The sequence below is a fragment of the Myxine glutinosa genome, chromosome 8 (assembly GCF_964187855.1).
Source record: "Myxine glutinosa chromosome 8, kmMyxGlut1.1, whole genome shotgun sequence".
Lineage (NCBI taxonomy): Eukaryota > Metazoa > Chordata > Myxini > Myxiniformes > Myxinidae > Myxine > Myxine glutinosa.
In genome coordinates this window covers 11396049-11410882 of record NC_136268.1, presented here as the reverse complement: position 1 = coordinate 11410882, position 14834 = coordinate 11396049, and the positions used below count along the sequence as shown (strand labels likewise).

The window sequence follows — 14834 nt, the reverse complement described above, 5'->3', positions numbered from 1 at the left end:
AACACGCAATCGTCGAAAAACATGAGCGAGGTGTCGAGGAGGACGTATATAACGGCAGAGGAGAAGAGCATGCCAGGCCACAACTTGTTCAGAGTGCCGGCGATAGCTCGCCTTCTCTTTGTGGAAAACACGGTGAGATCCTTAACATCCAACAACTAATGGGACGCAAACGGGGCGCCCAGTTTAGCGGTACACACATTGATGAATCACCCTGCCTGTGATTCACCCATGACAGGTTATAGCTGGGTCGGGATTCAAACCCAGGCTGGACAGTTTAGACTTTAGAGTCAAGTGTGCGTACCTCCAGTCCAGGCCATCCTGCCAACTTGTATGCTGCATACAGGTGAAATATAAAGCGCGAGATATTTTTATATATACTGTATATTTAAAAAAAAATTGGTGTGGTTTTTGGCGGGCTGGAACGGATTAATAGCATTTCAATGCATTTTAATGGGGAAATTTGATTTGAGAAACGAGCAATTTGAGTTACGAGCTCGGTCACAGAACGAATTAAACTCGTAAGTCAAGGTTCCACTGTATGTATATATATATGTATATATATATATATATATATATATATATATATATATATATGTATGTATATATATATATTTTTTTTTTTGTGGATATGAGGATTGTGTTTTTTTTATTGTTTTATTGTGGACCCTCCTGCCTCCAGTCTGTGTATAAAGGTCAAAGGTCGTTCCGTAGTTATTTCATAAACATCCACCAGCCAATCATAGATTTCCTCCTTGTTGGTAGTGATTTCCTTATTCTGTGTATTAGGCTAAGGATTTGTCTTCCATTAATTGACACTCCATTGCACCGAATTCAAATAGATAGATCCCCTTTCATTTTCGTTTAATAAAGCCTCAATTGCCAACTGCATTCACCGCGACTCCATTAGCCACGAGGTAGGCTTGGAGAAGAAGGGGGAGGAGCTGCCAAATCCTGGGCGTGCCCGCCCATCGTCATCAAGGGTGGAGCCAGAGGGCCCGTGCCGACCAATCAGGGCCGAGGCGAGCTGACCGATGGGCGTGTCCTGAGGGCCGGCGGCTTGATCGCCGGCGGGGTTATAAAAAGCGCACGCGGAAGCCTTTGAGACGAGTGCAAAAGAGTGATGAGAAGGAGTCGAAGGTGGTTGCAGTTGCAACAAGTGCGCCAGAGACAGAAGAGAGTCAGAGATACGGCAGAAGAACAAGTGCCAAGTAGAACAAGTGCCAAGTAGAACAAGTGCCAAGTAGAACAAGTGCCAAGTAGAACAAGTGCCAAGTAGAACAAGTGCCAAGTGAGAAGCACCAAGAGAGAGTTGCATAGAGGTGCCAAGAAAGAGTTCAAAGGGGCAGCTTTGGAGAGCGCACGGTGCACCGGAGGAGCTTCGCCGTGCAGTTTGGAACCGCGGCGGTTTTGGCGATCCCAGCTCGAGGATTGACGGCGGCTGTCCGCTTCCAGCCCGACCGATCCCCGCTGAACCTTCCTCTCCCGCCAAGCTATTCCTCCTTCCGACCATTCCTGCCTGCAATTTCCCCATTCGTGTGAGTTTGCTCGTAGTCCTTTTTGTGTGTCTTGTCCTGGGGTTATAATTAAGACTGCATAGGTAAGCTAATTTTCACTGTGTCTTTCTGGTCCGTCCCTCTTTGTCTTTATTTTGTTATCCTTCCTTCTTCCTTGGTTTCTTTGGTCCTGTAAATAGTAATAAATAATAATCATATTTAAAACCTTTTTTTTTGTCTTCTTCTTCTTCTTCACATCCGCGTCGTCTTTGTCTTTTCCAAATTGAATATCTGTGGCACGATTTGGCCAACGTTCAGAATCGGGTCTAGTCATTGCTAACTGTTCGGTCCACGGCGCCATCCGCTCGGCAAATTAACATCTTATCCGCGGTCCGTAACAATATATATATATATGTATGTATATATATATATATATGTATATATATATATATATATGTATATATATATGTATATATATATATATATATGTATATATATATATATATATATATATATATATATGTATATATATGTATATATATATATATATATATGTATATATATGTATATATATGTATATATATATATATATATATATGTATATATATATGTATATATGTATATATATATATATATATATATATATATATATGTATATATATGTATATATATATATATATATATGTATATATGTGTATATATATGTATATATATATATATATATATGTATATATGTATATATATATGTATATATATATATATATATATATATATATATGTATATATATATATATATATATGTATATATGTATATATATATATATATATATATATATATGTATATATATAGTATATATATATATATATTATATATATATATATATATATATATATATATATATATATATATAATATATATATATATATATATATATATATATTATATATATTATATATATATATATATATATATATATATCAATATTGATAAATAAAGGTGATATAATATAACAAATATCATGAAACATTTACAGTTTGTAGTCCATTGTATAATTTAAATAAACATAAATGCAAATTTCGCATGTGGAAAAAGTAAGTACACCCCGACATTTATCACTACTTCAAATACCTAAAATTAGAATCAGGTGCACCAGCTCAAGTACAAATGATTAGAACATCGTTAGAGAGGATCTTGGAGGAACCTGTCTTATTTAAACCTCAGACATTTAGTTTGGATTGCTCTTTGTTGTTGAAGTGTGCGGCGTCACCATTCCTCGATCAAAAGAGCTCTCTGAGGCCTTCAGAAAGAAGGTGATAAATGCCTACGAGTCTGGGAAGGGATTTAAAAAGATCTCCAAACAATTTGAAATCAATCATTCGACTGTCCGGAAGATCATCTGCAAGTGGAAAGATTCCAAACAACTGCCAACTTGTTCAGGCCAGGCCGCCCCAGCAAGTTCAGCCCGAGAGCAGACCGCAAGATGCTGAAAGAAGTCTCTAAGAACCCCAGAATGTCATCACGGGGCCTACAGGTAGCTTTTGCCACTGTTGATGTCAAAGTGCACGAGTCTACCATTAGAAAGAGGCTGCACAAATTTGATCTACATGGGAGGTGTGCCAGGAGGAAACCTTTGCTGTCCAGAAAGAACATCAGGGCAAGACTAAAGTTTGCCAATGAACACCGAGGCAAAGACCAGCACTTCTGGAACAATGTGCTCTGGACAGATGAGTCAAAGGTAGAGCTATTTGGCCACAGTACCAGAAGACATGTTTGGCGAAAACCAAAGACAGCATTTGACCACAAGAACCTGATACCAACTGGGAAGCATGGTGGTGGAAATATTTTGGTTTGGGGCAGCGTTGCTGCATCAGGGCCTGGGCAGCTCACCATCATAGAATCCACGATGAATTCCTCATTGTACCAGAGGGTGCTTGAGGATAATGTGAGGCCATCTGTCGGCAAGTTGAAGCTCAACCGAAGGTGGACCTTGCAACATGACAATGACCCTAAACATACCAGTAAATCCATCAAGGAATGGCTGAAAACAAAGAAATAGAGGGTTCTTTAATGGCCAAGTCAAAGCCCGCATCTAAATCCCATTGAGATGTTGTGGGGGGATTTGAAACGAGCTGTGCATGCAAGAAACCCCTCATACATCGCACAGCTGAAAGAATTCTGCATGGAGGAGTGGGCAAAAATTTCTCCCAGTCGATGTCAGAGACTGGTAGACAGTTATAAGAAACGCCTACTTGAGGTTGTTTCTGCCAAAGGGGGCAATACCACCTATTAGAGCCAAGGGTGTACTTACTTTTTCCACATGCGAAATTTGCATTTATGTTTATTTAAATTATACAATGGACTACAAAATGTAAATGTTTCATGATATTTGTTGTATTATATCACCTTTATCTATCAATATTGTTGAAATGAATATCAAATAGCTGTATGTTGAAATATGTTGAAAAAGTCAAAACTTTACATGGGGTGTACTTACTTTTTCATGTGACTGCATATATATATTGTTGCGGATCTCAACATCGGCCCCTTTTCCCCTTACCAAGGGGGGATTAATCCCCTTGTCTGCGACTGACCAACGTGAATCCTGGGGGTCCCAACGCTCCTTCCGGTCGGGAGCAGCCAGGGTATTTGGTCAACGAAAAGTCCCAAGGACCTGAGTGCCACTCCTGACCGCGAAGCAGGGGAGGGACTCCCGCTCGAACCACGGTTTTAGATGTTCTAATTGCCGAGCGGTTTTAGCAACCCGGAGTTCGAGCTATTAACAGTCACTAACCCGATTCCGAAGCGTTGGCCGAAATCGTGCCACAGGTGTTCAATGATGGAAATCACAAAGACGAACGGATGTGCAGAAAGGAAGGCAAAGGTAGGAAGAACAGGGATTTATTACTAATTATGTACACAATTAAAGAAACCAAGGAGAAGGAAAGAAAACGAAAGCAATTTACAGAAGAAGAAGAAGACACAGTGCAATTCTACTTATACAAGCTTAACTTATTCCCAGGGACAATACAGATAGAACGAACTCACTCACACGAATAGGGAATTGCAGATTGGATTGGCTGGAGGGAGAGGAAGGTGGGACCACAGGGCTGGAAGGTTTGGCAGGGCGGCACAGCAAGCAGGTCCTCTCCGGGCTGGAAGCGAGCAAGGCGGCGGCAGGCACACGTATTTTCGTTGCATGCGGCAGGGGCTCGTTGTCGCTGCACGCCTCTGGCTCCCTCGGTCATCTGCTGGGTGGGGCTTCCCTCTACGGGTTATATAGCCACGCCCTACCAAGCCATAGCCACACCTTACGAAGCCATGCCCACAGAGTCCTGGTTGGGCGCAAGGGCTTCCTGGCTCCACCTCCTGAAGACGATGGGCCGGCCACGCCCTTCTCCCCCAAGTTGACCGCGTGTGTAATGAAGTTTTGGGGTTGAAGAAAACAGCCCAATGCAACAGTGGCGAACGCCGCAGAAAACAGCCCAATGTTACTGGCACTTCGAAGAGATGATTTGGGGAAAACTTGAAAAGGGAACTATTATATCTTATTTCATTTGGTGCAATGCAAGGTCAATTAATGGGAAACAGAGCCTGAAACTAACATAGAATAATAAATAACTATAGAGAGGTTCTATGGTGGCCTACGTGCTTGTACATGGACTAGCTCAGGGGACGACCTTTGACCTTTACACAAATGGAGGTATTTACAAGAATCATTACAATTTACAGAGGGTGATATTTACAACACAGGATTCTCAAATCCCCAACAATATATATATATATATATATATATATATATATATTGTTGCGGATATGGGATTTGGCCTCCATCCATATCCGCTTGTAAATATTCCCCTATTTCCCCAATACTCCCCAACTATCCCCAATCCCCCATTCCCTAGTCCCATTGTCTGTAAACAACACTCTGTAGAACCGACCTTCCCCTTTTTCCCCCATTAAATGTCGTGCCCAGGTTCACCGCATCTCACGTAGACAACTATAGGACATCTTGCTAGTTATTCTTAGTCTATGTCAGTTAAGGACTCGTTTCCATTAATTCTGACTCTTCGTTGCACCAGAATGTGATTGTATGGCACCAGTAGTGAGTTTAGGACCTCCCAATACCTCCTCCCATCTTCCTCATGAAACTACAACAACAACAACAACTACAACAACAGCGGGGGGTGGCGCGGCGACGGCGCGGGGAGTGTGCGTCCTCACTCCGGCTTGGTTAGCCGCCATTGCCCATGTGCTCCGACGGGGTTACCACACAGGGGCTGACTGTCAGCTCCTTGTCAAGGGCGGAGCCCGGTAACCCCCCCGCACCCAATAAGAAGCGGCGGACCGATTCCATCTGGGCGGAGCTAACGAGCCGAGGGCGTGTCACTCCCCGCTGGATATACGCAGCCACTTACCGGAGATGACGTCAGATGCGCCCCCAGCTTGGAGAAAGAACGTCACCTTCTAGCGCTGAGAGAGACCTCCCGCATCTCTGGACCGGACCGGGTCGATTCTGCCCCTGAGCCGAGGTGCACCTTGAGCCATCGACTACCTGCCCCTCCTTGCCATCAATCCCTGTGTGAGTCAGTCTTGTCCCGTTTATCTGTGGTCTGTCAGGGCTAAGATAAGACCGTGTTTAAGTGCCCACCTTTCTATGCTGTACCTCTTGTCAGTGTAATCTAACCGTTCTGCATACAAATATTATAACCTCCTCCGGAGGTCTTGAGAACTGTACCCCTGGTGTCGTGTCATTTAATCCCAGCCGTTGTGTCCTTTCCTTAATTGATTTAGCATAGCGCGATTTGGCCAACGTTCGAGTGGAATCGGGTAAACTGTGCAGACGCGGTCATACCAAACCGCTCGGTAAACTAACATCCAAAACCGCGTCTGTAACATTTGGTGTCGGGAAGTGGGATTCGATCCGGAGCGCGTTTCACGCGCTCGAAATTATAACGGCGAAATTTAATTGTGTTTTACAAAAAAAAATAAAAACCCGAATTTTGAAAGTCGCGCTATGGCAGACCAAGACGGCTGGGTTCCGGTAGAGGAGAGTGAGGCAGGGTCGATCCAGGACCAAAATGAGGGACAAGAGGAGAGCGAAGCAGTGAGGGTAGCAGACGCACAAAATGGCGCCTCGCACATGGCCACGGCGACCACGCCCGCGACCGTTGTAGCGCCGCTGGTGGATTCGAACCTTTTCCTCCTGCAAATGAGGGCCCTTATGGAACGAATGGGAGACCAAATTGTGGGAATGAGGGCTGATAGTGAGCGGTTGGGAAACCAAATGGGGGTAATGAGGGACGAAGCGAGGGGTACCGGTGAGGGGTTAGACAATAATTTTAAGGGATTAGACAAGAAATTTGGGAAGTTGGACAATAATTTTGAGGAGTTAGACAAGAAATTTGGGAAGTTAGACAATAATTTTGAGGGGTTAGACAACGGGATAAAAGAGGTGAGAAATGGGTTAATGGGGGTAGAAAACAGAATGGCCGCTCAAGAGAATCAAATGGAAGGGATGCAAAAGGGGTTAGAGGGGTTAGAAAACAGTATGGAAGGCAAATTGAGGGACATGAGGGACCAAGCAGAAAGGGAAGTTAAACAAATGGGGCAGCAGATAGAGGGGGTTAGAATGGGGGTAGAAACTAAACTGGATGCTCACAGGGAGGAAATGGAGCAGATGAGGGTGGCATCTGGGCAGGAGATGCAAGTGATGGGAGAGGAGATCAGAAGAGGAGTGAGTGAGGAGGTCGGAGGAGTGCGCGAGGAGGTGAGGCACTGTAAGGAGCGCATGGAGAAGGAGGTGAGAAAGGGGACTGTAAAATTGCAAGGGGGTATAGAGGAGTTGACGCAGGAAGTAGAACAACTGACAGAGGGACAAAAAGAACTAACGGACCAGGTAAAGAAGAACACAGCGGTAATAGGAGGGTTAAAAGCGACACAAAATGACCTAAAAAATGACTTGGTAGCGACGAAGAGGGAATGTCAGATGGTACGAGAGGGACTGACAACGAGGTTGGACGAGGTGATAGAGGTAATGGAGACGAAGGACCGGCAGGTGAGGACGCACATGGAAACGGTCAAGGTAGCCTTAGAGGATGAGCTTGAGGAGACGTACCGGGACATAAAAGAGGTGAAGCAGAAATTAGAAGAAGTGGAAGAAGGGGTGAGCGAAATTAAGAAGCGACGGAGAGAGGATAAGAAAGAGATAAAGGAGGAAGTAAAAGAATTGGTCCAAAGTCTGTATTTGGATCGTGATGATGTGCTCATTAACCGGATGAGGGATTCGCAGGTGATGGAGGAGAAGCGAAGAGGAAGAGGACCCGGTGTAAGTGGTGACCAATATGGTCGTGCGTATGATGCGCCAGGTGATTTAATGAGCTTGGGGGTCGAGATGGACCCGGGTGTTCGTGAGAGGCCGTTGGTGAAGTGTGCGACAGGTCTGGTGTGCGAAAAAGGAGGGGTGCGAGAAAGTCCGACTCTGGGGTGTGTGAGGAAAAAGTGCGTGCCAAGGAGTGAGGGTGCTGGCGAGAGTGAGTCGGTCGTAGCGCGTGTGCGAGGGAGCACATGGAAGCGCGGTGTGGTAAGTGTTACAGAGGATGTGACGGGAGAGTGTGCGCAAGAGTGTGCGCGAGAAAGGTGTGTGACGGACAGGTGCATGGGGAAAGAGTGCGCTGTCAAAGGCAAGGAAGAATGCACGCCTGTGGTGAGTGTTACAGAGGGTGTGACGGGAGAGTGTGCGCAAGAGTGTGCGCGAGAAAGGTGTGTAACGGACAGGTGCATGAGGAAAGAGTGCGCTGTCGGGAGTAAGGGTGAGTGCGTTGTCAAGAGTGGTGGTGAGAGTAGTGAGAGTGACAAGGAGCGTGAGTTGGTTGCGACAGGTGAGCGAGGATGTACACCTGGAATGGTAGAGCGTGAGTGGGAATGCACGCTGGAATTGGTAGTGAGGCACGTGGTTGGGTGTGCGAGTGAGAGCACACCTGTGATTGTCACAGAGGAGGTGACCGAGGAAGGGGCGCGAAGAGGTGTGTTGGTGAGGTGTGCGAGCGACGAATGTGTGCCAAGGTGCTCGGTGGTCAGGTGTGTGACCAAGGCTGTGAGTGGAATGAGTGTACCGAGGTGTGTAAGGAAAGGTACGAGGAGCATGGAAACGGCTGGATGTGTGAGCAAGGAACGGGCTGCGGGGTGTAAGCATGCAGGTGAGGCATCAAAGGTAACCGGGTTAGAGGTTAGGTCGACTTTTAGCCGAATCGGGCCCTCGGTGCGTGCCGGGCTTCGCGTGCCGCGAGAACCAGCGGGGATCCGAGCCACGGCGGGTTCGAAAGGACCGCCGTGCGCGATCCACGCTGGGCCTCGCTTTGAACGGCCGCGTCCGTGCTCCACTAGGCGGAGCGGGCAGCTGGATAGGAAGGGTCGTCATGGCGACCACGTTTTGTTGAGACGTGCCGGCAGGTCGAGATCGAGCCATGGGATGGCTCCGTGCCGAGATGGTGCATGGGACCTCGGCCCGGGTAAACCTCCTTCCCTGCACCGAATGCGGGACGTATCCAGCCGCTGGCACCACACAACCCGCATTCATTGCTCGGCTGTACGAAGCCGGGCTTTGGACAGGAATTGGCGCACCGAGAGGCATTAGTGAGTAGACTGTGTGATGAGGTTAGTGTTTTGGCCCCAAAATTAGAGAAAAACAAAATTTGATGATTGGCAAAGGGATTGGCAGTAATGATTGGCAGATGATGGGTAGTGATTGGCAAATTTTTGATTTGTTGAAATTTGATGTGCAAAATTGGTAGTGGGAGATGCCCGATGTGGTGGGATGGCAACTCTGTCATCCCTCACAAAAGTGGGGCAAAGGAGCTATAGTTTATGGGGTTGATGGCAGTGAAAACTAGCCCGGGTGGGTTAGGTTATATTGTGTGTAGGGATCTAGCGAAGATGACATTAGGTAACGTTAAGATTAGTTAGTGACTGATACCTGTAGTGGGGACGCAGGTAGATTAGTATGGATGATAATGACGTGGGAGCGCAATAGTTTAAAGGGACGACTGGGAAGCGCAAGTTTCAGAGGGGAGTAGTTAGATGAGATGATGCTGTGTGAGAACTGGACAGGTGTGTGGAGCAGTGGATGAGTAGTGAGTGTTGTGGATCAGCGCGAATGCGCTTGGGGAGAGAAGGGTGCAGGTGGCACCAGGTGTGAGAGCACAGGTGTGCAAGTACGGGTGTGTGGAATACATGGAGTATTGGAGTCAGTGGTACGGAGTGGTGTGCATGGTGCGAAGGTGTGGATGGGGGAAGAGTGGACCCCTTTCACGAGTACCCGGGGCGGGTAGTGTAAGTGTTAGGTAGAGGGTATAGGTAAATTGTGGTTGGATATTGGCATTTGTGGTGCGGTTGCAGAATGGTATTGTGGATGGGTGCATTAGTGTTGTGGAAATGGCTGGGCGTGTAGCCTGTTAGTGTGTGTAGTTGGTTGGGCACTCCACCACTGTGAGGATGTCGGCCAGGTGAGGCCGCAGGTGGGCTCTGGGAGCCGGTAGAGTTGTGGATGGGGCCCGAGGATCCGGAGGACGGACCCGGGTAGCCCAGTGCCAGAGAGGGCACCGAGTGGGGAGAGCGCCAGAGGGCCTTCCCCAGGTAGATAGGTTAGGGTAAGGAGCAGGTAAGCTCGGAGGCAACTGCAGTGGTGGAGGTGTGCAGGTGGGTAGACCTGCTGGGAGAGCTACACGTCGCGGCCCAGAAATTGTGCGAGGGCACCGGGAGATGAATCGGGGGAGTGAGACCCCAAATTGAAAAGCACCACAGTTTGGTCAATGGGAATTGGTTTTTAGAACCCATAGTGTAAGAGGGCCAATGGTTTGGCAGGAGAAAGACCCCGGGTAATGTAAAGTTGTTAAAGTCATTTAGGAAATAGTTAGGATTGATGAACCCGTCGCACCATACGCAGCCACTTACCTGAGGTGATGATGATGACTCCACACCTGTGTTTTCTTTGTTCTGTGTGCAGGAAATGAGAATTGCTGTGTGGATTGGTGAGACGCATCACGACGTGGATGAGACGTTGGGGTGATTCCATCTCTCCCTCCTTAGGAGGGACTGATGATGAATTGGTGATGGCAAATTTTGATGTTGAGTTGGAGATGGCAAATTTTGATGAGAGTTGAAAATGGCAAATTTGATTGGTTAGGAGGGAGAGAAGACGAATTTGGTTTATGGGAGGAACGGGGAAGACAGTAGGGACGTTTGTTGATTTGTAAAGTAGATGTTTATGGGTAGTGTTGTGTTTTGTGGATACAGTAAGGGGTAAGGGAGGGGCAATGTAGGTTACCTGGTGGGGGGGGGGGGGGCGTACGGTAGGAACGTACCTGTCTCACCTGGTTCCCATGTGCCCCTAGTGTGCATTACCTGGTATTGCGTGCACTTTTGCGCCCTTACCACCTTACTCACTTGTCTTCTTCTTTTGTCTCCCACCTCCGAGGATCTGGCTTTGGGGCAGAGAGAGAGGAGAGAGAGGTGCTGGCTCCGCAGTTGTGGGCCTGCACTTTCGCTGCTTGCTGCCGGGATCGATACACCATATGGACCGCAATTTTTGTGGCCGCCCACCATGGACCGCAGTTCTTTTGCGGGCAAGCACCACCCGTCGATGGACCTATGGGTCAACGTGGCACCTATGCCAGACAGGTGAACCACTAATAGTTGGCCCCCTGACGGCCACAACAAAGAAATGGACGCGGTTGGCGCCTTTCTTTATTTTCTAAGGAAGCCAGAACACCAAGTGGGCTCCAAGGCAAGACCAGCGGCAGAACATCGGCCGGCTGCGACACCACCGGTGATTGTTGAACACTTTATTGGTGCACCGGATGGTGCTGACTGTACATGATGGGGTGGTGCTTTTGGTGCTTGGAAGGGGTGCTCTGCACATTATTAAAGGCCGTAGGGCCACAGAGCACTCGTGGGTTGGTGTATCGATGCTGGCATGCGTGCTCTCTCTATGCATAACATCTGCATGTGTTCCTCCAAAAACAGGTCCTGGATCGTAGTGTAAATATCAGCGTAGTCTTGTGTAAATAATGCTCCCTACCGGCTGTATGTTTAGTTTGAGGATTCTTTCCACGATTCGGTTATCCTGTGGGTGTGTTTCTGTGAGGAGAAGGGTGCAACGTCGCAGGGGGACATATTTACTCATTTGTGAACATCTGTAACACTGTCGCACTCAGGGTAGAGTTAATAGTAGAGGGAACTACATCTGAGTGCCACACTAAAGTAGGTAAAAATTTATCGGGTCGGGACGCCCCGAGGTAGAGAAGGGTGCAATGTTGCGGATATGGGATTTGGCCTCCATCCATATCCGCTTGTAAATATTCCCCTATTTCCCCAATACTCCCCAACTATCCCCAATCCCCCATTCCCTAGTCCCATTGTCTGTAAACAACACTCTGTAGAACCGACCTTCCCCTTTTTCCCCCATTAAATGTCGTGCCCAGGTTCACCGCATCTCACGTAGACAACTATAGGACATCTTGCTAGTTATTCTTAGTCTATGTCAGTTAAGGACTCGTTTCCATTAATTCTGACTCTTCGTTGCACCAGAATGTGATTGTATGGCACCAGTAGTGAGTTTAGGACCTCCCAATACCTCCTCCCATCTTCCTCATGAAACTACAACAACAACAACAACAACTACAACAACAGCGGGGGGCGGCGCGGCGACGGCGCGGGGAGTGTGCGTCCTCACTCCGGCTTGGTTAGCCGCCATTGCCCATGTGCTCCGACGGGGTTACCACACAGGGGCTGACTGTCAGCTCCTTGTCAAGGGCGGAGCCCGGTAACCCCCCCGCACCCAATAAGAAGCGGCGGACCGATTCCATCTGAGCGGAGCTAACGAGCCGAGGGCGTGTCACTCCCCGCTGGATATACGCAGCCACTTACCGGAGGTGACGTCAGATGCGCCCCCAGCTTGGAGAAAGAACGTCACCTTCTAGCGCTGAGAGAGACCTCCCGCATCTCTGGACCGGACCGGGTCGATTCTGCCCCTGAGCCAAGGTGCACCTTGAGCCATCGACTACCTGCCCCTCCTTGCCATCAATCCCTGTGTGAGTCAGTCTTGTCCCGTTTATCTGTGGTCTGTCGGGGCTAAGATAAGACCGTGTTTAAGTGCCCACCTTTCTATGCTGTACCTCTTGTCAGTGTAATCTAACCGTTCTGCATACAAATATTATAACCTCCTCCGGAGGTCTTGAGAACTGTACCCCTGGTGTCGTGTCATTTAATCCCAGCCGTTGTGTCCTTTCCTTAATTGATTTAGCATAGCGCGATTTGGCCAACGTTCGAGTGGAATCGGGTAAACTGTGCAGACGCGGTCATACCAAACCGCTCGGTAAACTAACATCCAAAACCGCGTCTGTAACAATATATATATATATATATACATACACACACACACACACACACACACACACACACACACACACACACACACACACACACACACACACACACATATACTATGCCAGTCGAAGCCGAGACACAAATTTTCAGTCCCCATGTTAAAGTTGCATACAGAGAAACAGTCCCGAAAAAAGGGAAAGGGTACTTCGCGCTTCCCTTTGATTATTCAAGACCATATGAAAGACTTCAAAAAGTAAGAAGAAAAAAATTATTCAACCCAGATGGGACTTGAACCTGCACTCTCCAGCTTGGGAGTCTGATGTCTTATCCATTAGGCCATTACCCCCAGCACATGGTTTAAAAAAAAAAAAAAATTATGTATATATATTTAATTTTAAATAAAAAAATATAGCACTTTGGTGGAATTTTTTTCGAAAGCCATTAACTAGACCTATTGGTTGATGTATATTTCAAGTTTCAGCTGGTTTCAATGCAATAGCCCTTGAGATATGAGCGCCAACACATTTTGGACTGATGGAAGGATGGGCACCATCGTGAATTTGAGGGTTTTCTTAATATAACTCAAGAATGCAGAAATAGACATTGCCGAAATTTTGAACATATTACCTCGACATACAAAGCATTTACTTGTGAAATTTGCAGCCAAGAAACGTATTTTCAGTCCACATGTTAAAGGTGCATACAGAAAAATGATCCCGTATATAAAGGGAGGGGCGCTTTACACTTCCCTTTGATTTAGTTTATGCAGGACATTTTGATACCTGAGGAATTATTGTGTTGTCTTGATCCTGCTTTTATCCACAACCCTGACTCTGTTTCTAGTGGCTGGAGACGAGGCCTAACAGACAGGTATGCCCTGTATGCAAAGCTGGAGTAAGTAGGGACAAGGTCATCCCTCTGTATGGTCGTGGAAGTGAAAACCAACAAGACCCTAGGTAAGTACAATTGTAACCTTGCCTTCCTCCATGACATTTCCAATAACTTCAGTTTCTTTCTTCAACTGACCTTCTCACTTATATCTTGATTTTTGATATTCCTTCATGTACTGTATTGATTCTGAAGGTTTGCCTGTATTACAAGGCAGGGGGTCATGCTTCAAACAAGACCGAAAGTCTAACAGCGGCGTAGCCAGGCTTGTAAAATATTATAAACCACAAACACACTTGATTAGCGTTTTAAACAGTCGCTAATGCTGTTTGTAACATTAAACAAAGAAATTTGGAGGAATCCAGACATCTGTGAGGTAAGTTTTACTTACAGTACTGAGGGAATATCTACTGCAATCTAGATCTTACTTCACAAGGGTTGGGTATGTACCGTTTTGTTGAAAGAGACGTAACACCGATGCTTTTGATATTTGATGGTCATTTTAACAATCGGTTTGTTTGTGTTTCACACTGAATGAAAAACGTAAAGGGTAGAGCATGGCGATTGTGATATATGACAGGTTCGACGATATGTTCGGCATGAACAGCATATAAATCAAAATGGCGGAGTGTGGTGAGTCAGCCGCCGTACCGCCATAATGACATCAGACGTAGTCACATCACCCTGTCATGTGACGAGATCCTCAACTCTGATTGGTATACGTTTGAGGGGACCTACATGCATACATGCACACAGACGGACAAACACTGTTCTAGACGGCTTTGCCCTATGGGCTACGCCATAAAAAAGATTTGTGGTCCGCCGGGCCACCTAAACGCATGTATTTGTGGTCCGCCGGGCCACCTAAACGCATGTATTTGTGGTCCGCCGGGCCACCTAAACGCATGTATTTGTGGTCCGCCGGGCCACCTAAACGCGTGTTTTTCTGGTCTTCCGGGCCACCTAAACACGTGTTTTCTGGTCCTCCGGGCCACCTAAACACTTGTTTTTCTGGTCTTCTGGGCCATCTAAACACTTTTTTCTGGTCCTCCGGGCCACCTAAACACGTG

General features: G+C 46.9%; 1 protein-coding gene across 3 annotated transcripts in view; it reads left to right on the top strand.

Moving 5' to 3' along the window:
• Positions 1-14834, top strand: part of RNF185 (ring finger protein 185) — a 191982-nt gene that overhangs the window by 154257 nt on the left and 22891 nt on the right. For all 3 annotated transcript variants that reach the window (XM_068123913.2, XM_068123912.2, XM_068123910.2), the window contains exon 11: positions 13720-13832. In XM_068123913.2, coding sequence (XP_067980014.2) covers positions 13720-13832 — 113 coding nt within the window. The remainder of the gene's footprint in view (positions 1-13719; positions 13833-14834) is intronic.